We start from the raw sequence: 22236 nt of genomic DNA on the forward strand, positions 1-22236 counted from the left end.
TTTGTAATAAGCTGGAGCTTTTGATTGTAAAATAGGAAGCCTATGGGGGCTTTTAAGTAGAGCAGAAAAGAATATTTCTTTTATGATTTGGAAAGGTTACTTTGCTGTCTGGAGAACAGATAGTACGAAGAGCAGTGAGGCTTGCACAACAGTTTTGGGAGTTGAAGCTTTGACCAGGTAAGTAAGAGTAGAGATATAAAGAGAGTTGGAGGGATTTGAGATATGGTTGGAAGGGTAGAGCTGATGATGAGTTGGCGTGGGAAGTTGAGAAATCAAAGATTAAGTGTAGGTTTTAGTTGTATAACTTGTGTGAATACCATGTTCTTTCCCAAGACATGGAGTGATGGGAGAGGAGCAGGTTTAGGGATTGGGGCGGGAACTCAAAGACTTACATTTAAGACACCTACTAAAAACATTCAGGTGGAAATGACAAGGAGATTTGCTATGAATTTCAATTCCAGAGGGAAATTTGTGCTGGGGTTAGAGACATGACAAGCCACATGTATATTTGACCTCAGTCCATGGAAATAGATGAGATCATCTTGCCTCAGCCTTTTTCAGTGCCTGTTCTTGATGAAATCGAGCCCAAGTGCCTAAATTACCCCTTGTGTGCTACTAGAATTGAGGAACCTTAGTGAGAATGGAATGGAGTGGTGCTTAGGCCTGAAACCTGGTGCGCTGTACCATGCAAAGACTGAATAGTGAAGAGGTCAGGCAGTCAGGGAGCAACCTTTGAAATAGGAAGAATCCAAGAGAAGAAAAAAGTTTCAAAGACAAGGAAAGGGTCAAATGTATCTGCTACTTGCAGAAAAGTTAAGATGAAAACAAGGAACATGACTTTTGTTTTTGGCAACTTGGAGGTCATAAGTGACCCGGGGGAGTAGTCTCCTTGAAGCGGTGGGGCCAGAAGTTAGATTTGAGTGAATTGAGGAATGCATGGGAGACATGTGAAAACAATCGCAATAATTCTGAGTGTCACAGTTTGTGGTAGGCATTGTTTTTTAAAAAAAAATAAACCAGAATTGTGAAAAATATGTAATAACGTGTGTTTTAAAAAGAATTGGAGACCAGCATGATGAGTAACCTGTCTGGAGTCACAGTCAATGGCCTTGGTAGTTTCACTGTCTTTGAATGGTCTTGACCACAGTCTGATCTCAATTCATTAATTGCCCATCTGGTGATCTTTTCCTTCTACTTACTTCATTTATTCAGACCCAGGAGTGGTAACTAGCTCTTATCACAACAAGTAACTGGAGCTCTTCCTCTTGTCCACAGTGACTGTTTTTGGTACCTCACTTTAACTTTCCTCTGTTTCCAGTTTTTATGAGACTTAACAATCTGTTTGATCCGTACTGCTTTTCTCTGCCCCCCCACCCCCCCATGTTGTTGCTTCCACTTTTGCCCAGCTAAAATAGAGGCAGTGGTTATAATCACTCCCTTGCAAGGGTCAAGTGTAGCATGTCTCTTGAGCCGGGCTGCCTAAGTTTCAATCCTGGCCATAGCACTTGCCATGTGATGTGACCTTTGGCCATTTACCCAGTTTTGTGCCTGTTTCCTCATCAGTAAGGTTGAGAATATAGCCACAGAAGTACTAACCGCTCAGGATTGTTTTGAAGCTTATGTGAGTGTGAGGTAATACACAGCATGCTTAGTGACAGTGCTTAACAACGTGGTCCCGCTCTTGCTCCGTGGTTCTTGTTTGAAAAACCCCAGATACGATTCAGTCTGTGCTTGCACCTGTGCTACTAGAAACTGAACACATAGGCTCCTTGTCTCAAGTTGCTGAACAATAATTGTCATCAAGTCCTTCGTACTGGCAGACATACATTTTACTAGTCAATTCATTTTTCCGGTGTCATAGGCAGATTTCATACCACCTCCACTCTTTATTTTCGGTTGATGACCCCTAGATTTGAGATTTTATTGAGAATATAGAAACTGTTAGGACAGAGCTTACTCAAGATCCTAGCAGAGCGCCCTACCCGACAGCCTCTCTGTTGTGGACATAGCTATGTTTTGTGGATAGTACTATCTAAGGCTGCTTCCTCCACTTTCCCACAACTTCCTAAACTCATTTGTAAAAGACACCACTCCATCAGTTCTCCTTTTCCTCATCATTGATTTTTCCATTTCTAGAGTTATCTTAACATTGTCCTTGTTTTAGTAGAACCCTCCCTTGTCTCCACATTTGTCTACTGTCCCGTTTCCCCCTCTTCCTTACAGCAGAACTTAAGAGTAGCTCTTGAATCTGTTTGCCTTTTTTTTTTTTTTAAAACGTCTTGCTCTTTCAAATACATCGTACTGTTCCTAAGATAGAGGAGAGCTTTTTCCCACTTTGTAGTTGCTTTGTATCTTTGAATGTGGTATAGTGCTTAAATCTGTTTTCTCATGGGTGAAATGGGAGGAATAGTAATTTACCTGCCATCCTCATAGAGTTGGTGTGAAAATCAGATGAGATCATGGATCTGAAAATTTGGGTAAATTGTGAAGTCATAAATCTTATACAGTTTTTTAAAAAAACAAGTCCTGTTTTTATCAGTTTTCCATTCATTGTGATCAGTGTTTATGTAGTCAGCAACTTCAGTGTTGAGAGCTGTGTTCTGCCATTTTAGGCTTGGAAATTGAGATTATTTCATAGATAATGTATAAAATTTCTGTTGCTTTTGGAAAGAAATGTTATAAATTTAAACTTGGTATAGAACAGTGAATCCTGCTGAAGGACACCACAGTGTCTGTTCCTGATAAGTTTGGATAAATACGTTTCTTGTATATGGAATTTTTAGTGAAATGAACTTTATAAATCCTTTAGCATTATATATACCTATTCCAGCAGAGGAAGTAGAGCAGCTACAAATGATTAATATGTATGAATAGGTCCGCGAGCATCAACGGGTGGTAACAGTTGCTGTCTCTCCCTCTGTCCTGTTCTTTACGGGTCTGGTTGTATTAGGTGGGTGGCTTTTTTTGTTGTGTATTAGATCCGTTCTCTGCCTATATAGAAACTTCAAAATTTACAAGTAACTTGGGAGTTTCTGCTTTACTGTCTTCAAAGTCTGTGTCTGTTTTGATCTTGATGACACCATACTGTTAGAAATGTATTTATAATATTGTAGAATAGATTAAACTGGCATAAATAGATAGGCTTTTTTATTTAAAAAGAAGAAGAAGAAGAAATTAGTAGCTGCTCTTGGTTACCAGGGGCTTCCCTGATGACTCAGACGGTTAAGACTCTGCCTGCAATGCTGGAGACCCAGATTCAATCCCCAGGTTGGGAAGATTCCCCTGGAGAAGGGAATGGCTGCCCACTTCAGTATTCTTGCCTGGAGAATTCGACGGACAGAGGAGCCTGGCGGGCTACAATTCAACAGTTCTCTGTTGCAGAGTTGAACACAACTCAGTGACTAACACTTTCAGTACTTTGGCTTTAGGAGCCCAATTATCATAGTTTCTGTTGGGGAGAATGGATTATGAATTTCAAATTATACTTAAAATAGTAACTTTTAGACCATAACCCTAATTTGAGATTAGGGTTACTGCCTTTGTTTACTGTTATCCACGCATTGTTAATACTGTAATCTGAATTATTTTTTCAGTTAAAAAAAACCAAAAATGATTGTGCCACATTTTTTCATTCCTTTGGTCCAGTGGGAAGATTTTTTCTGTTGCATTAATGTCAGCTGACATCTTTATAATCAGTTCTGTTTTTAGAATTACCTGAAACCTGCTTTGTGGGCAAGATTCAGGAAATACTCTTCGGTGCCTGCACCAGTTTCTCAAATGGAAGGATACCGCCCAAGGAACCAAAAATGAAAAAGTTTTGCCCATAGTGTAAATGTATGAAATCCTTTTGTAAACATATTTTGCTTTAGGTCTCTGTTTCCATTTGCTAATGGGGGCTTTCCTGGTGGCTCAGATAGTAAAGAATCTGCCTGCAGTGTGGGAGACCCAGGTTCGATCCCTGGATTGGGAAGATACCCTGGAGAAGGGAATGGCAACCCATTCCAGTATTCTTTCCTGGAGAATTCCATGGACAGAGGAGCCTGGCAGGCTACAGTTCCTGGGGTTGCAAAGAGTCAGACTTGACTAAGCTACTAACACATACATAATGGTTAATGACTAAAACTTATTTGCTGTTACTAATTTTTTAATTTGCTAGGCTTTATAGTGTTAGAACTACTATCCAGAATTTTCTGCTTTAGTGAGAGCTCATAAATTGCAGTGTATTCTTGTGTAATATTAGTAATGGTTGGAAGAGGGTACAATGAGATGTTTTTTCTTTTAAACTACTTAAATTTCCCCTCATTACTAAAAACAATTGAGACTTGTTATAGTAAGTAAAATGTATAAAATAAAAAGCAAAAGGCTTTAGGCCCCTGATCTTAAGTAACCACTTTTGAATTCTGTATATGCTGCTTTTTTTTTTCCCCAGAAAAATGTGTGCATATAATACATAAAAACAACACTATATATTTTAAAATCCATTGCTTTTGTCCCTTAAAGAAAATTGTAAATATTTCATCCAGTCATTTTAATGTATATGCATTCTCTGCATTTCTTTATATAGTCACTGTTCTTAATGTATTGCATAACTATACAGCTGTATGCATGAGCAATAATTTTTTTTACCATTTCACTGTTGATGGATATTTAGGGTTGTTTGCAGTATTACAGTAAGTTGTGTACTACACATGAACACATTTTGTTCATGTATCTTTGAAGTATTTCTGTGAACATCCTTTTAGTACTGATTCTTAGAGATGCAATTTTTGGGTCAAAGGATGGCAGACTGCCTCAAAAATGCCTGCATCAGCGTTCACAAATCTCAACAGTCTTTGTCCTCAAATATTAAGTCTGTCTGAATAACCAGCCAGGTTTCAAATAGAGATCTAACAAAGAGTAAATGAATTAAATATTGTGAGGCTTTTTGTACACTGCCTGACACATGGTGAGTATGTAGCACCCATGAACTAAGTGATGTGTGAGAAGACTGACTTGCAAAACATCATACTACTATGGATAAGATTTAAAAGACATTACTTTTATATCTGAAACATATAACTTAAATTCGTGGAAATAACTACTTTTAATGGTGGTTGGCCTGAACTAAGATAGTGTCATGGGATACAATATAGTGTTCACATTGAAAAGTAGTTAGATGATAAGTTGGAACCACTGGATTTAATGTAAGGAATATTGGAGAAGTGAGAGACAACTTCCTCAGAACAGAATGGGATAAAAAGGATAACTGATCTGCTTTTGTGTTGGCCTTTTTCAGTAAACTATTATGATTGTCTCCCTTTTGGATAAAAAAAGTGGTGTTAGCTATGTTTAGTGGAAGATGTTGATTATGTTTTTCTTTTAAAATGCACGATTTCATGAAAGAGAAGTATGTGGTTAGAAAAAAAATAGATTTCTTGAGTCTTAACTATGTTCTGTCTCTAATCAGTGATAAACTACCATCCTTTATCTAGGGGAAAATAAACAGCAAAATGAAAGTATAGTTCCATATTCCTGCTTCATCCAGGAGAAACTTGTTTACTCTGATCGTAGTGCTTAGTGTTATGCCCATCCTTTCGAGATGACTTATTGGAAGCATTGACATGGGGCTCAGCACAGTTCAGTTCAGTTCAGTTGCTTGGTCATGTCCTATTCTTTGTGACCCCATGAACTGCAGCATGCCAGGCTTTTCTGTCCTTCACTAACTCCCAGAGCTTCCTCAAATTCATGTCCATCCAGTCGGTGATGTCATCCAACCATCTCATCCTATGTCGTCTCCTTCTCCTCCTGCCTTCAGTCTTTCCCAGCACCGGGGTCTTTGCCAGTGAGTGAGTTCTTTGCATCAGGTGGCCAAAGAATTGGAGTTTGAATTTCAACATCAGTTCTTTCAATGAATATTCAGGACTGATTTCCTTCAGGATGAACTGCTTGGATCTCCTTGCAGTCCAAGGGACTCTCAAGAGTCTTCTCCAACACCACAGTTCAAAAGCATCAGTTCTTCAGCACTCAGCTTTCTTTATAGTCCAACTTTCATACATGACTATTGGAAAAACCATAACTTTGACTAGATGGACCTTTGTTGGCAAAGTAATGTCTCTGCTTTTTAATATTCTGTCTAGGTTGATCATAGCTTTTCTTTGAAGGAGCAAGTGTCTATTAATTTCATGGCCACAATCACCCTCTGCAGTGATTTTGGAGCCCAAGAAAATACAATTTGTCACTGTTTCCATTGTTTCCCCATCTATTTGCCATGAAGTGATGGGACCCGATGCCATGATCTTAGTTTTTTGAATGTTGACTTTTAAGCCAGCTTTTTCATTCTTCCTCTTTCACTTTCATCAAGAGGCTCTTTAGTTCTTCTTTGCTTTCTGCCATAAGAGTGGTGTTGCCTGTGTATCTGAGGTTATTGATATTTCTCCCGGCAGCCTTGATTCCAGCTTGTGCTTCATCCAACCCGACACTTTGCATGATGTACTCTGCATATCAGTTAAATAAGCAGAGTGACAATATACAGCCTGGCTGTACTTCTTTTCTTATTTGGAACCAGTGTGTTGTTCCATGTCCAATTTTAACTGTTGCTTCTTGACCTGCATACAGATTTCTCAGGAGGCAGATAAGGTGGTCTGGTATTCCCATCTCTTTCAGAATTTTCCACAGTTTGTTATGATCCACACAGACAAAGGCTTTTAGTGTAGTCAGTGAAGCAGAAGTAGATATTTTTTTTGGAATTCTCTTGCTTTTTCTATGATCAAATGGATATTGGCAATTTGATCTCTGGTTCCTCTGCCTTTTCTAAATCCAACTTGAACATCTGGAAGTTCATGGTTCATGTACTGTTGAAGCCTGGCTTGGAGAATTTTGAGCATAACTTTGCTAGCGTGTGAGATGAGTGCAATTGTGTGGTAGTTTAAACATTCTTTGGCATTGCCTTTCTTTGGGATTGGAATGAAAACTGACCTTTTCCAGTCCTGTGGCCACTGCTGAGTTTTCCAAATTTGCTGGCATATTGAGTGCAGCACTTTCACAGCATCATCTTTTAGGATTTGAAATAGCTCAGCTGGAATTCTATCACCTCCACTGACTTTGTTCATAGTGATGCTTCCTAAAGCCCACTTGACTTCACATTCGAGGATGTCTGGCTCTAGGTGAGTGATCACACCATCGTGATTATCTGGGTCGTGAAGATCTTTTTTGTATAGTTCTTCTGTGTATTCTTGCCACCTCTTCTTAATATCGTCTCTTCTGTTAGGTCCATACCGTTTCTGTCCTTTATTGAGCCCATCTTTGCATGAAATGTTCCCTTGGTATCTCTAATTTTCTTGAAAAGATCTCAAGTCTCTCCCATTCTGGTGCTCTCCTCTATTTCTTTTCATTGATCGCTGAGGAAGGCTTTCTTATCTCTCCTTGCTATTCTTTAGACTCTGCATTCAGATGGGTATATCTTTCCTTTTCTCCTTTGCCTTTTGCTTCTCTTCTTTTCTCAGCTATTTGTAAGGCCTCCTCAGGCATTTTGCCTTTTTGAATTTCTTTTTCTTGGGGATGATTTTAATCACAGCCTCCTGTACAATGTTGCGAACCTCTGTCCACAGTTCTTCAGGCACTATGTCTGTCAGATCTAATCCCTCGAATCTGTCACTTCCACTGTATAAATGTAAGGGAATTGATTTAGGTCATACCTGAACAGTCTAGTGGTTTTCCCTACATTCTTCAATCTAAGTCTGAATTTTGCAATAAGGAGTTCATGATCTGAGCCACAGTCAGCTCTTGGTCTTGTTTTTTGCTGACTGTATAGAGCTTCTCCATCTTCAATTGCAAGGAATATAATCCATCTGGTTTCGACATTGACCATCTGATGATGTCCATGTGTAGTGTCGTCTCAGGTGTTGTTGGAAGAAGGTGTTTGCTGTGACCAGTGCATTCTCTGGGCAAAACTCTGTTAGCCTTTGCCCTGCTTCATTTTGTACTCCACGACCAAGCTTGCCTGTTACTCTGGGTATCTCTTGACTTTCTACTTTGCATTCCAGTCCCCTATGATGAAATGGACGCCTTTTTTTGGTGTTAGTTCTAGAAGGCCTTGTAGATCTTCATAAAACCATTCCACTTCTGCTTCTTCAGCATTAGTGACTGGGTCATAGACTTGGATTACTGTGATACTGAATAGTTTGCCTTGGAGACGAACAGAGATCACTCTTGTCGTTGTTTTTGAGGTTGCACTTAAGTACTGCATTTTGGACTCTCTTGTTGCCTGTGTTAGAGGAGTTGTAACTACATTGGCTGCTTCTTCCTGGAGAAGCCATGTGCAAGAGTTGCTACCTTTTCCTTTTTCACAGCGTCTGGAAAGAAGACTTTTCTGTATAAGCTGTTTCAAAATGGTGCTCAGCTTGATTGGGTTAGAGAAGACTTAAAGTAGTCTAGAAACCATCCTTCAGAAATACATTCTGGTTGAAATGCCTATGGGATATCCGGTGAAGGTTTCTAGTAAAGTTGGATATGCAAAACTGAAGGTCAAGGGAGGACTGGGCTAGATACAGGTGACGTCCGAATGGTTCTCAAGACTAGAAGTAGATGAGATGGATTATCCCGGAAGAGTGTGTGAAAGAAAGTGCAGTCAGAAGCAGAGCCTTGAGAACACTTAAAGGTCTGGGCAAGGAAGGGGATTTCAGAATGGAGGGGGTAGAGGTAGGAGGAACACTGGAAGAGTTTAGTGTTATGGAATCCAAAGGAGGACAGTGTGAAAGGGAGAAATGGGTCAGTACTGTCAGCTGTGACAGAGAGGTCAGGTAATACTATAGAGAAGGATTAAGACGGGTCGGGTGCTGATGCTGCTAAATTCAGGGGTGCCGGGGAGGGCCACCTTCCTGTCATTGTAGGAGTGGCACTGCTGCCGACGGTAAGCGGCAAAGTGAGAACCAAGTCCATGCTTGAGTTTATCCCATTGTACTGCACTCTTGCGTAGTAAGGGTGCATTTGTGGGTAAGTAAAAGCAATGTGTAGTTAACCTTTTTGAAAATTGCTTGGGGAGGAGAGTGTAACCAGCAGGAGACAGATTGGGGGAGGGGGTTGTTTTTAAGATGATAGAGAATTAGGTCTGTTTAAGTGTGAATGGAAATGAACTGGCCTTGAGAGAGAGGTTGAAAATAAAAGTGGATGGGGAGATAGGAAACATAATGAATCTAGCAAGGTACTGGAGGGACAACAGGAATTAGACTTGAAGAGAGGGATACTTTTCATTTAGTAGAGAAGAATACGGAGATTAGGTGAATCTGGATGCCAAAAAAAAACCATGTGTCAGTTTGGAAGCAGCAAGTTGAGAGTGTGAGTTCCTGGGGTGTTGTCTGTGTCTTGAATGAAGTAGAAAGTGATCATCTGTGGGGAGGGGGCACGTGTTGGGAATCAGATTTAGAGGAGAGTACAGATTTGAAACAACAACGTCTTGGAGGATGGAGGGAGAGGGCTCACCAGGGGAACAGAAGGATTGGGGATGTCTTTCCTTTTCTTCAGTAACATTAAGAAGACTGTGAATGTGGCTCAGTAGCTGGTTAGGTATTAAAGGTGAGATTTGTTAGCTAAGTGAGGTAGAAAAGTATGACACCACAGCATGGTTGAAGTAAATTTTGAGTACTGACAAATTCAGTTGTGTTGGTCCATATGTGGAAATTTGCCTGGTAGAAGCAGTAGGAAGACAAACAGCTGTGTGTTAGGAAGTCGTAGAAGCAGTGGCGTTATTGACTACGCTGAATAGAGCTGGAATGAAAGTAGAGGCTCATGGGACCAAGGTCGTAATGAAATGCAAGAGCAGGTGTAGTGAACAGTTACTGAGAGAGTTGATGGGAAGAGATTAGCACTTTTATTATAATTTCAAAGAGCATTTTGGGGATGTCTAATGACTATGAGTAGATGACTTAAATGGATTGGAAGTGAAGATCATTGGGTTGAGGTAAAGGAATAATGCCAGAAGCTTGGACGGGTCAGTGAACCTGGTTCCAAAGTCTAGTTCTCCTGTGTTCTTTGATGCATGACCTAAAGTGGTATTGCCAGGTTGAATCTACACACACACACCCCCCCTCTGCCAAAATACTGAGACATTTTGGCATATTGTCCACAAAACATTATATTATTTGATACCCTCATTCTGAAAGTATATCCCTCTGTTCACACTTAACACCAAAAATTATTCAAGACAGTCTTTTCCAGTGTGACCATTATTGGATTAATGATAATCTGCATTAAAATTTGTGGTTCTGGTTATTAATGAGGTTGAACTTTTCTTTTTATTGGGTCTATAATTGTGACTTGCCTGCTGTGTCATTTGTCCGTTTTTCTGTTGCTACAGGAACCATTTTCTATTACTTCTCTTAATTTGTTTTATGTGCATTTTCCTTTTGATATGTTTCTTGTTATTTCTGTTTGAATTACTTGCTTAGTTTGTTAATTTTCCTTCAATAATAAATGTTTAGTGTTAGTCTGTGATTACTTTTTTAATCACATCATATAGGTATTAATGTACATAAAGTTCTCATTGTTATTTCTTAATATTCGTTAATCACGGTTTTGATTTCTTTGAAGCACTGTTATTTAGTAATAAAATGATTGGAAGAGTGTTTTGTTGTTGTTTGTCCTACTTACCCTCTCGTAAATGTATATATTTACTGGTTGAGATTCTTGTGATGGATTTCCACTTTGGGAAATAACAGAATAGCTGTGACGCTACTGACCCACTTCAGGAAGATGATGAGTATAGCAAGGGTGATTTATGTGACATTTGCAAAATACTCTGCTCTAAAGCTTGGAGTCAGAAGATCTGGGTTTGGATTTCAGCTACTACTTACATTAATAGTAACAGTGTGATTTGGGGAGGAGCCCTTCCTTTTCTATCCTTGACAATTTTCCACATAAAGCTCAGAACTATCAACTTGTACAATTTTCAGAAGTATTCTGGGAAACGAAAGGAATGAGATTTTCCCCCTTGATTCTTCGGCATTAAGTGAAATTTAGTTTTATGATCTCTCTCCCTCTCTGTAGCTTCTATGCCACCCTACTTCAGAAATAGTTTACATTTGTTTTCTGAGTACTTCATAATGAACCTGTTGTCCTGTAATTTTAGAGATCGAAAACCATATTTTAGAGATCGAAAACCATAAAGATCACCCGTTCCAGTTCCTCTTTATAGGTGAGACTGATGCTGAGAAAAACTGAGCAACTTGTTCAAGATCGTTTAAGTAATACAGTGGCTCTCAACCTTGGCCAGACTTTGAAATCAGCTGTAAAACTTTTACAGAATATTGATGTCCAGACCCACACTCAGAAATTATGTTTTAATTGGTCTTTCTAAAGCTCCCTCAAGTGATTATAATGAAACATTAGCCACTTTCAAAGTAAATGCTTTGCTTTTTGACTTTCACATTTAACTTACTTTTTATCATTGTAGACAAGACCACTTTATTTCTTAAACCTTTTAGATTAGAGAGCTTTTCTTTACTTTCCTACTCTGTGGGAAATAAACCCATAAACTTTATATGAGAATCATAGTTTCTGCTTTTGAAACATTTATTTTGAATAGATTTGTAAAGTCAACTAAGAAAGTCTTTTAAGAAAAAAACCCTGTGTAATAGATGGTAAAACAGTTTATACTTAACCATATCTAATAGTGTGGGTTATCAATAGAATTTTTTTACATAATATTATGAATACATGATCTTTTAAGTTTTTGGAATCAGTAGTATGTATAAAACTTTTATATTGCATCATTTGTTCAGATTCTGGATATTCCTTTGTTTAGATTTTTTCAAATATTTTAAAATTTTTCCCATAGGTGAGAGCACTGAAAGAGAAGATTGAATCCGAAAAGGGTAAAGATGCCTTTCCTGTAGCAGGTCAGAAGTTAATTTATGCAGGTATGAATTCAGTGCTGAAATTAACATGCCATTTTCATGTGTGCTGTGACATTCTTTTAGTTTTAGAAATCACCATCTTAAGAATTGTAGCATATACAAATGGATTCTGTTAGAAACATTGTAGAGATAAAAGCAGAGAATGAACAGTCATTTGAATGTTATTAATATTCAGTCCTCTATTTTTCACATTTGCTTTATGTATTTCTCCATCCAGTGATGTTCGTTTTTTCTTTTGTAAGCATTGTGTAACTGGCTATATTTGTTTTGCTTTGTTTTTTGAATCAAAAAATTTTATTGAATTACTTTGTGTGACATTGTTTAAGTGTAAAGTGTACAAAGTGTTAACTCTGATACATATTGTAATATGATTGCTGTGCTAGTGATACTTACCACATTACAGAGTTAACAATATTATTGTCTGTATTCATTATACTGTGCATTAGATCTCTCTGGTTTATTTAATGCTCATTACAAGTTTGTACTCTTAAACACTATCACTCTTATCTCTCCCATGCCCCAAACCCTTGGTAACCACCAAGGTAAAATAACCTTTTTTTTGAAGTTCAGAGTTTTAAATTCCACATACATTTCCACATGTAAGTGATATCATACTGTGCTTGACTTATCTTGCTTAGTATAATGTTCACAAGGTCCATTCATGTTGTTGCAGATAGGAAGTTACTGTCTTTCTTGTGGTTGAATAATACTGTATGTACCTAAAGAAGTGAAAACAGGATTTTGACAAGACATATACACTCCCATGTCTGTAGCAGCACTGTTCACAGTAGCTAAGATATGGAAACAATCCAAAATGGCCACCAAGGGGTGAATAAATAAAAAGGACGTAACTCGTACACACAGTGGGTCATATGGTGGGTCTAGTTTTAATTTCTTAAGAAACCTCCATATTCTCCATGGTGGTTGGACCAGTTTGCATTCCCACCAACAGTGAATAAAGGTTTTTTCCCCACCATAACATCACCGGCGCCCTTGTCTCCTTGATGAAGCTATTCTAACAGATGCAAGGTAGTATCTTGTTTTGATTTACATTTCCCTGATGCTTAGTGATGTGGAGCATCTTTTCATCTGTCTGTTGACCATTTCCACGTCCTCTTTGGAGAAATGTTGATTTATATCTAATCTGCCAATTTTTAAACAGATTGTTTGGGTTTTTTATTATTGAGTTCTTTATGTACTTTGTATGTTAGCCATATAACTGATACATAGTTTTTGAAATTTTTCTCCCATTCTGTAGAATTCTTTTTATTTTAATTGTTTATTTTGCTGTGCAGAAGCTTTTGACTTTGATGTAGTCCATTTGTCAAATTTTGTGTGTGTGTGCGCTTTCTTCGTGATACCCAAAAAATTGTTGGCAAAGTCACAGTTGCTGGCTTTCTTCCTTACATTTTCTTTCAGGAGTTTTATGGTAACAGCCCTTACGTTTAAGTCTTTGATCCATTTCAAGTTAATCATTGTGAGTGGTTCAAGATAGGCGTCCAGTCTTACTGTTCTGCATGTGTTTTCTTTAGTTTTCTCATCAAGCTGAGCATCCTTTGTAATCTGTTGAAATACTGTTCTATTTTTTGGCTGTGGTAGGTCTTAGTTGTGGCGCGTGGGCTTTCTCTGGTTGCCGGGAGTAGGGGCCACTGTCCCTCGTGGTGTGTGGGCTTCTCACTGCAGTGGCTTCTCTTGTGGAGGACAGACTTGAGGCACACGGGCTTCAGTGGTTGCAGTACTTGGGCTCAGTAGTTGCGGCTTGCTGGCTTAGTTGCTCCGTGGCATGTCGGATCATCTGGGACGAGGGATTGAACTAGTGTCCCTTGCATTGAAAGGTGGATTCTTAACCACTGAACCACCAGGGAAGCGACAAGTTTATCTGTTTTCAAATACAATACCAAAATTGACTGAAGACTATAGAAAACCTTATATCAAAAGACAATACAATAAGTGACAGGGAAAAAAAGATTAATATTCAGATTATATAAAGAGCTCTTGACAAATCAATAGGGAAAAGGATGACCCAATTAAAAAACAACAAAGGATATGAATAGGAAGTTGCAAATTAACTGGCCTCACTAATAACCAGGAAAATGTACGTTAAAAATAGACTTGATAGGTGAATTTTGTGGTGAAAATTGTTTTCTGTGTTCTTTAGAAGAAATACTGAGCACTTTGATTGCCGATGTCAGTAAGGTGGATCTTGACTTATCCCTGGATTCTTGTCTGTTTTTAGATAAAGATTTTGTAGTACTTTCTTAACTGAGGTAGTTTAGAGGAAACACCAGCCCTGTGATGAGGACTCAGAAGCCTGAAGAGGCATAGGTAGTTGGTGGCAGATAGAAAACTAGAATTTCTGGTTCCTATTCTTGGCTTGTGTTTTTCATTCCTAGGCAGAGACACTGTTCCATTTTGTCTTAATGCTTGCAGCTTTTGATTCAATAACTTTAAAAATGGATAACTAATTTCAAGGAAAAGGAAGCCTGAAGGAATCCTGACCTTACATCTGTCATTCTGCATGACCGAAGTCTTACATAGTCCATGTGGCTTACTCAGTTCTGTATCTTGCCATTTCTGTGTACCAAGTCATTATGAGTATCTTACTTTTTATGGCAGTGAAACATTTCTGTGTTGCAGGTATCCAGTATTTGTGGGAGTAAGAAGATCTTTTCTCCTTCCATTAAGAGGGTTTATAGGTTATTCCCAGGCCGGGTTGAGGGTGGATCTTTGAGCATCTCAGAATTGAATTTTATTTGTTTTCATGATCTTCCATTTCTCAGGACCTAGTTAATGTCTCCTTACCCAGCAAGTCTTTTTTTTTTTTTTTTTTATTGTTATAAATAATTTTTAAGAAATGCTTTGGCTTCAGATATCTGCAGACAACGTTTGTGTTTGCTGTCCTTTAGTCAGATGCTTGTGCCTTCTTAACTAATCTTGTATCCATTTATGTTTATCTTGGCTGATTGGTTAATGTTTTTCTTTGGGGAAAGTTTTAATTGGTAAAATTAATGTTTATGATTGTTTTAACCTCAGTGTAAGACAGTTTATGGTGCCTTTAATAATATGTTTGTTTCTTAATGTACTAGGCAAAATCCTCAATGATGATACTGCTCTAAAAGAATATAAAATTGATGAGAAAAACTTCGTGGTAGTTATGGTGACAAAAGTAAGTTTCAGTCTCCTTGTATATATATATATCTTTATTCATGTGAGTTTAGAAAAAGAAAAAATTCCAAGTCTTCCTTTATATTAATTTTTAAGTGAAAACAGTATATATACATCCATGGTGGCATGCACTTAATAGTTATTAAGCATGTTAACAGTTTGCTTTGAGTCAACCATAAAGTTAATAGTTTTATGTATTTGTAGTTTGAGCATAATTTTAAATATGTTGAAAGAGTTGATATATGAAATGTCATGTTAAACATTATTAGGTATTGTTAGATTAGTAAAATCACAAATTATGTAATAAGAGAATGTGATTCTTGTTTCTTATTTTATAGTTTTTATTAAGAATGCTTTAAAAGGACTTGGCTAAATGATGTACTAGACCTAACAAATGCCTCAAGGCCAAAAAGGCATATAGACTAAAAATTTCAGTGATATTTTTTAATCAATAAGATAGATTTTTAGAAGCTAGAAAAAGGGAAAGATAGAAAGATAGATAAATATGCAGTAGGGAGTTAAGACAAATAGAGGAGTGGCAGTACTTATGACGCTCACTAATATTCTCCTTCATAAAATGTCTTCAATTGTCCATATTGTAGCATGTGCCAGAATTTGTCCTTTTTAGGGCTGAATAATATTCCCTCATTTAATTTTATCATACATAGTATGTCGGTAGCCACAGACATTTGGGTGTGTATTTGTTATGGTCTTATTTCTTTTAGTATTATGGTAACCTTGACTGTTAAGAACATAACTAAGAGTTCAGCAGGCTGGGTCTCAGTATGTGTTTGAAAAACAGCCACTTTGGAGCCAAGCAAATTTTTATTTTATTTAGGCCAGCTTTTAGAAGGGGAAGAAGACTGCTACAGTTAAACATTTTGGAAGCAGTGAGAAATTCCCTTATTACAAAGAAGAGAGAAAAAACTATTAATATCAAAGTTAAACAGAGGACCTTTGAAAAGCAGATAGGTTTGGTACTATTTAGAGTGAGGTTTAAAAAGTTCTTTGTGGCAACAGAGACCTTGAGGACATGGTATATTGTACTATTATATTGATCACTATATATAATATATAACTATTACATAATGTAATATATAAAACATAATTATATAATACATATATGACCCACTATATATATAACTAATATATATATATAGTCACAGTATTATATTGATCTTAAGGGAAACAGTAAATGGGCAGAATGCATTTAAATTACATTCTTATCTAGTTGGAGTTATAGAACATTAATAATTTGCAGGGAATTACGTTGGCAGTAAAAATTAACAGAGCCAAATTCAGACTCTTAATACAGGGAAAGGCGGGAGCAAATGCTACATCCCATCCCCCTACCTTGCACGAGACACTTTTTCCCAATACACTCTATACTAGCTCAGTTAGAGTAAGACACAAATCCAACTCATTTACAGTTTGTTGATTTATACTTGGGGCAACTATGTTGAATTTTAATCTCATCTTCCAGCAAATCAGTTACCTTTTTACCTTAGGGAAGTTATGAACTAAGTAGATTGTGAGCATTAATAGGCCTTCGGAGAAAGATAAAACTCATATAGTATGATTTTTACTCATATGTAACTGGCTTTTTGCTTGGTGGGAATACTTACGGCTCTGATTTTAGTTCAGAAAGTACTGAGCATGCAGTTATAACTTTATTGGGCCTCTGTTTAACTATGTATACATCTCAAAAGTAGTGTTAGTCTCTTTGTACTTAAATCCGTTGGCTTCTGGTCAACATTGGGATTTTCTTCCCTCTTCTAAAATACAGCAGATTATCTGGCATGTTCATTAATCATACTTCTGTTTATACTTTAATTTCAAGGAAGTTATTTTCATAATGCTTTCAAATGATGATAAATACTTTGAAGTTGTAACCAAGAAACTTTAATTATGAAGTTTGGGGGTGAATTATGTGTTTCTTTTGTTTATTTATTTAGTTATTTTGGATATATACATTCTTTATGTTTTAAAATATTTGCTTTTTTGGTTCTTTTTCATAATGATCTTAAGACTGAAACCATTGACTAGAACTAATTGAGATTGATAGTTGATATATATGCACTTACCAGCTTTGAAAGTGTAACATAAATGGTGATTCAGATTGCTGCTGTTGATTACTCATTATGTCACCTTACAAAATTGTTTTAAATCTACAAATTTGTATTAGTATTGTTATGTTTGTTTATAACATCCAGAGGTCAGGTAATAATGTAGTATTTTATCATAATGCATTTTGCTTTGTAATGTGTTTAGCCCAAAGCAGTGACAACACCAGCACCAGCTCCAACTCAGCAATCAAATTCTGCCACCACTACCACAGTCAGTTCCTCCACAGCACCGGCTGTGACTCAGGCCCCAGCCCCTGCCCCCACTTTGGCTCCCACTCCCACGCCTGCGTCTGTCACTCCAGCATCAACGATAGCATCTTCTGAACCTGCACCTGCCAGTGCAACGAAACAAGAGAAGCCTGCAGAGAGGCCGGTAGAAACGCCAGTGGCCACTACCCCAACATCAACTGACAGGTAAGAACTGGACTCTAGGACAATTGGATTTTTGTTTTCTCCTAGGGAGAAAGGAAAAAAACTTTTGTATAGAAAAGTTAGGAAATACAAATGATGCAAAAGAATAAGAATTATAAAATAACCTGACAGTATATTATAGCTTGACATATAAACAACTTGACATTGTCCCTTGGTCATTATTTGTTGTATATTATTTGACTGTTGTCACATTTGTCATCAACATCTTTCCTGAATATCAGTAAGTTTTTCCAGTTGCTACATAGTATTGTGTTCGGGTCTGATATTTGTTTGGTCTTAACCTTAGAAATGGAGAAGGAAATGGCAGCCCACTGCAGTGTTCTTGCCTGGAGAATCCCAGGGACAGGGGAGCCTGGTGGGCTGCCATCTATGGGGTCGCACACGGTCGGATGCGACTTAGCAGCAGCAGCAACCTTAGAAAAGAAATTAACGTCTTTGGATTTTTCCTCATCTGTAAAGTGTGGATGACAGTAAAGACTACATATTACAGTGCAAATTCCACTTCTTGATATCTACTGTAGAGAAATCAAATTTGTGCACAGGGACTGTATTGCTTGTAATTGAGGACAAATTGGAACTAACTTAAATTCCATTAGTAAGAGCATGACTTGACTTGTTACTTGTTCATATTAGAGAACTGGGCTTATTCATATTGAGTGATAGTTGCTCAGTCATGTCCAACTCTTTGCAACCCCATGGATTATAGCTTGCCAGGCTCCTCTGTCCATGGGATTCTCCATAGTGTGGTAGTAAACAGGCAGCATCAACATCACTGGGAGTTACTCTGAAATTAATTCTTCGGCTCCACCCCAGACCTCTATAAATCAGGATTCTGTACTCGTGGATCCTCGAAGTCTGTTTTTAAGAAGCTCTACTAGTGAATTCTAGTAGAGTCCCCTAGGGATATAGTGAAAGACAGGGAAGTCTGGCATGCCGCAGTCCATGGGGTCTCAAAGAGTCAGATACGACTTGAACAACTAAATAGTAACCCTGGTGAATTCTTAGGCTTCCTAAAGTTTAAGAAGCTCTAATATCCAGTACTGTAGGCCAGGTAAAGTATGCAGTATATATGTATATTAAATGAATGTGGTTTCAAGGCTTTGTTATCAAGTGAAAAGCAGATTGCAGACCAGTAGAGTCAGTAACCATAAACCAAACAAAAACCACGTGACAACATTGATGTTTTCTGTAGGTGAGCATGCTAATGTGCAGAGAGACAGTGGCAGGGGGACATCACGCTAACTGATGAGATGGTTTCCGCGGGGAAGGGGAGGAGTGCTGAGGCAGAATCAGGATTTGAATGGTGGTTAAACAGTATCTCGGAGAAGGCAATGGCACCCCACTCCAGTGCTCTTGCCTGGAAAATCCCATGGACAGAGGAGCCTGGTAGGCTGCAGTCCATGGGGTCCCGAAGAGTCGGACACGACTGAGCGACTTCACTTTCACTTTTCACTTTTATGCACTGGAGAAGGAAATGGCAACCCACTCCAGTGTTCTTGCCTGGAGAATCCCAGGGATGGGGTCGCACAGAGTCAGACACAACTGAAGTGACTTAGCAGTGGCAGTAAACAGTATATCAGTGTTATCTGTAAGGTTTAAAAAGAAAAAAATATGCAAAAACAGCACAAATTGTTCTATAAAAGAATAATGAGGGGTCTAATTAATTCTGCCACATAATAAAACGTATTATGCATGGTAGTGATTAGAAATTTAGAATGGCTCTTATTAGAAGGGCTACTTGGTGAAATAGTAGTCTAGAAACAGACCCATATACATACAAGGACTTAATATGAGATAAGAATAATTTCAGACCACTCTGGGAAATGCTGATGGGGTAAATGTCTAGCCACCTGGAGATCATCTTATAAAAAATCAGTTTTAGGGACTTCCCTTGTGGTTTAGTTATTACGGCTCTGCACGCAGCATGGGTTTGATTAACTGGTGGGGGAATATACTGCACAGTGTGGCACAAAGAAAAAAGAGTAAATTTTAAATAGAGAAAGATTTAATGCAGAAGTGAAATCATAAACTAGAGGAGACCATGGGAAAAACAATGTTAATGCAAAAAAGTCATGAAAGAAATGATTAATAAATCTTGAGTACAGAAAGAATTTAAAGATTGGAAACCAAACAGATTCTTACTAGTTTGATTTGATCAATTAAATGGAATGTCATGCCTCTCTGGGAAAAACTGAGGCAATCGTAGTTCTTCTGACATGCGTTTATTCCAAAACACAACAGTAAGACACAAGTGAATATATAGAAACTACTAGTAGTGGTTGTCTCTGGGTAGGGGTCCAGGGCAGGAGAGTTTTTTCCCATATATGTATATGTGTATATAGTGTTGAACTAGAGTTCAAAAACTTCATTTTGAAGTTTTGCCTTCTACACATTAGTTAATGAAGGTACGTTGAAAATTATACCAAATGATTGTTTTACACTTACCAATCATGTTGAGTGTTAGGATGCCAGGCACTTGGCAGCAGTAACCCTGCCCACAGCACCCGGGGAATACAAGGGTACTATTGCTGGACCTCATTGTATTGGGGAAGAACTGACTGAAGCTTACAAAGTAATTTGTGAATTCAAAGTTAGGTATTTCCGTTGTCTTGCTGTGCTGTAGGGTTTTCTCAGAACTGAAGTCTACTGAGTTTCGTTTGTAAAATTGGGACACAGGTATATGTATATATTGTGTTTGTGTATGTTGTAATTTAAATTGCTAACTGCTGTCTTTACCAGTTTTGTGAACCTCATTTTTCTTTGGCCTTCTCTTCCTGGTTTTTCATTATTGTATTTGTGTCTACTTTGTTTTCTAGGCTCATCTTCTTTAGTTGCCTAACAGAAACTTAGTCCTTTTGTTTTTTTAATATATTTGGGAGATCAGAAAATGCCTCTGTTGCTTTTTTTTTTTTAATATGATTTGGTTGCATCCTAGGGCATGTGGGATCTAGTTCCCTGGCAGGGATCAAACCCAGCCCCTTGCATTGGGGGCATGGAGTCTTAGCCACTGGGCCACCGAGGAAGTCCCATGGAAACTTAGTCCTTTTAAACTGGTTTAAAACTTGGTTACAGCTCGGGTCTGTCCCACCTCTGCATGTTTTTAATGCTGTGTTCCTTGTTTGAATACTATCTTGCAGTATTTTTCTGTGTTCAGAACCTAACTATAAGAGCTAAATGAAATTCTACTGTATAAAGCCTTCCCAGGCCTTTCCAACCAAATGCAGTTTCTACATGTGCTGTTTATCACATACAACTTTTGGTATTTCTTTGACTGTTTTGACTTAAACAGATTATTTAACTTTTGTAAGTTCTTTAAATGATGGATTTGCAGAGCAGAATGAGTATTAAAATTCTTCCCAAGCCATAAATGTTGTGGATAAAGCTTTGGATTTTAATCTGGAAGCCTTTTTAAACACTATAGCCAGACTTATACATTTAATTAAAATCAAAGAGTCTGTACAAATTGGACAGTTGCTAAGCTTTAAGGTAAATTTTACATACTTTCTGATACATGATTTTCTAAAAACATTTTGCAGTACATCAGGTGATTCTTCTCGGTCAAACCTTTTTGAAGATGCAACAAGTGCACTTGGTAAGTGTCTACGTAGTAAACTACTTTGTAAGAGGGAAGAGGTTTCATTTCTCTAGATCATGAAAGTATTCATGTTCATGGTTGTTTATAGTCAGGTAGTTAAATGATTTAGATAATTGGTGTTACTGAAGACTTTGTAAGTTAATGTTCTATATATTGAATCATTTAAATTGTGCTGTTAAGAGTTAAGCATACTTCTTTCTTTAAAGCAGATACATTTTCCATTTTCCAAATATGGGTTTTAAAATGAAGTTTAATCTGTGTATAGGTTTATTATGAAGTGTCTTTGAAATGAGAGTAAGATGTTATGAAATCTGTCTCACATTTCGTCTTTATTCTCCTCCAGCCTTTATTCCAATTTGTAGCCCTGTAGGTCCCCATCCGCATCTTGTTGCTTGTATTGTACTTACAGTGAAAATGCCTTTTTATCCTGACTTTTTACCTGTTGAGTAATGTCTTTCCATCTTCTCTTCACACTTACATCTGTCAAAATGAGTTTTGGATTTTTTGCCCATTTTCCCGCTGTGACTGTCCCTGGTACAGTGCCTGCTGTAAGCGCTCATTATTGGTCTGTTCGCTGGCAACCCCGCTCCAGCCCTCTGGTGCTCTTCTGTACTACGGGCAGTGGGAGGGAGGTGGAGGACTGGGAGCAGGTGGGAATGGTAGCGTCCGTAGAGTGTGGGCTTCTGGATTCCCTGTGTAGCTGCTGCAGCAGCAAGGTTCCAACAGCAGTAGTATCGCATAAGATACGGGGTTGGCCCTCTGACCTAATTGAGCTTGAACTCTGTGATGCCCTGATTGCCATGTAAAAAGCTGGCTAGTTGCCCATAGCACATAGGTGCAAAATAGTTGTTTAATCAACCTAAGATCACCTGGATGTACCAAACCCACCTTCATACCTGTGAGGACTTTTCTGGGATTACTCTGCCACCATCTGAGTATGAGGTTAGTGTCCAGCAAGCAGGAAAACAGAAATCACACTATTTCAAACAGTAAAAGCTTAATCTTAGGAAATGGTTACAGAGGTTCTGGA

The 22236-nt window shown here is 38.0% G+C and overlaps 1 protein-coding gene across 2 annotated transcripts in view; it reads left to right on the forward strand.

Annotated features, from left to right (window-relative positions):
- Nucleotides 1-22236, forward strand: part of RAD23B (RAD23 homolog B, nucleotide excision repair protein) — a 43405-nt gene that overhangs the window by 5098 nt on the left and 16071 nt on the right. The window contains exons 1-5 of one of the 2 annotated variants that reach the window (XM_065946548.1): nt 11116-11167; nt 11810-11891; nt 14975-15054; nt 17325-17593; nt 21148-21203. In XM_065946548.1, the coding sequence (XP_065802620.1) occupies nt 15043-15054; nt 17325-17593; nt 21148-21203 (337 nt within the window). In that variant the 5' untranslated portion in view covers nt 11116-11167; nt 11810-11891; nt 14975-15042. Of the gene's footprint in view, nt 1-11115; nt 11168-11809; nt 11892-14974; nt 15055-17324; nt 17594-21147; nt 21204-22236 lie in introns of those variants that run through there. The other variant, XM_065946547.1, reaches the window with a different exon arrangement.

This window comes from Muntiacus reevesi, chromosome 10, assembly GCF_963930625.1.
Source record: "Muntiacus reevesi chromosome 10, mMunRee1.1, whole genome shotgun sequence".
NCBI classification, from domain to species: domain Eukaryota; kingdom Metazoa; phylum Chordata; class Mammalia; order Artiodactyla; family Cervidae; genus Muntiacus; species Muntiacus reevesi.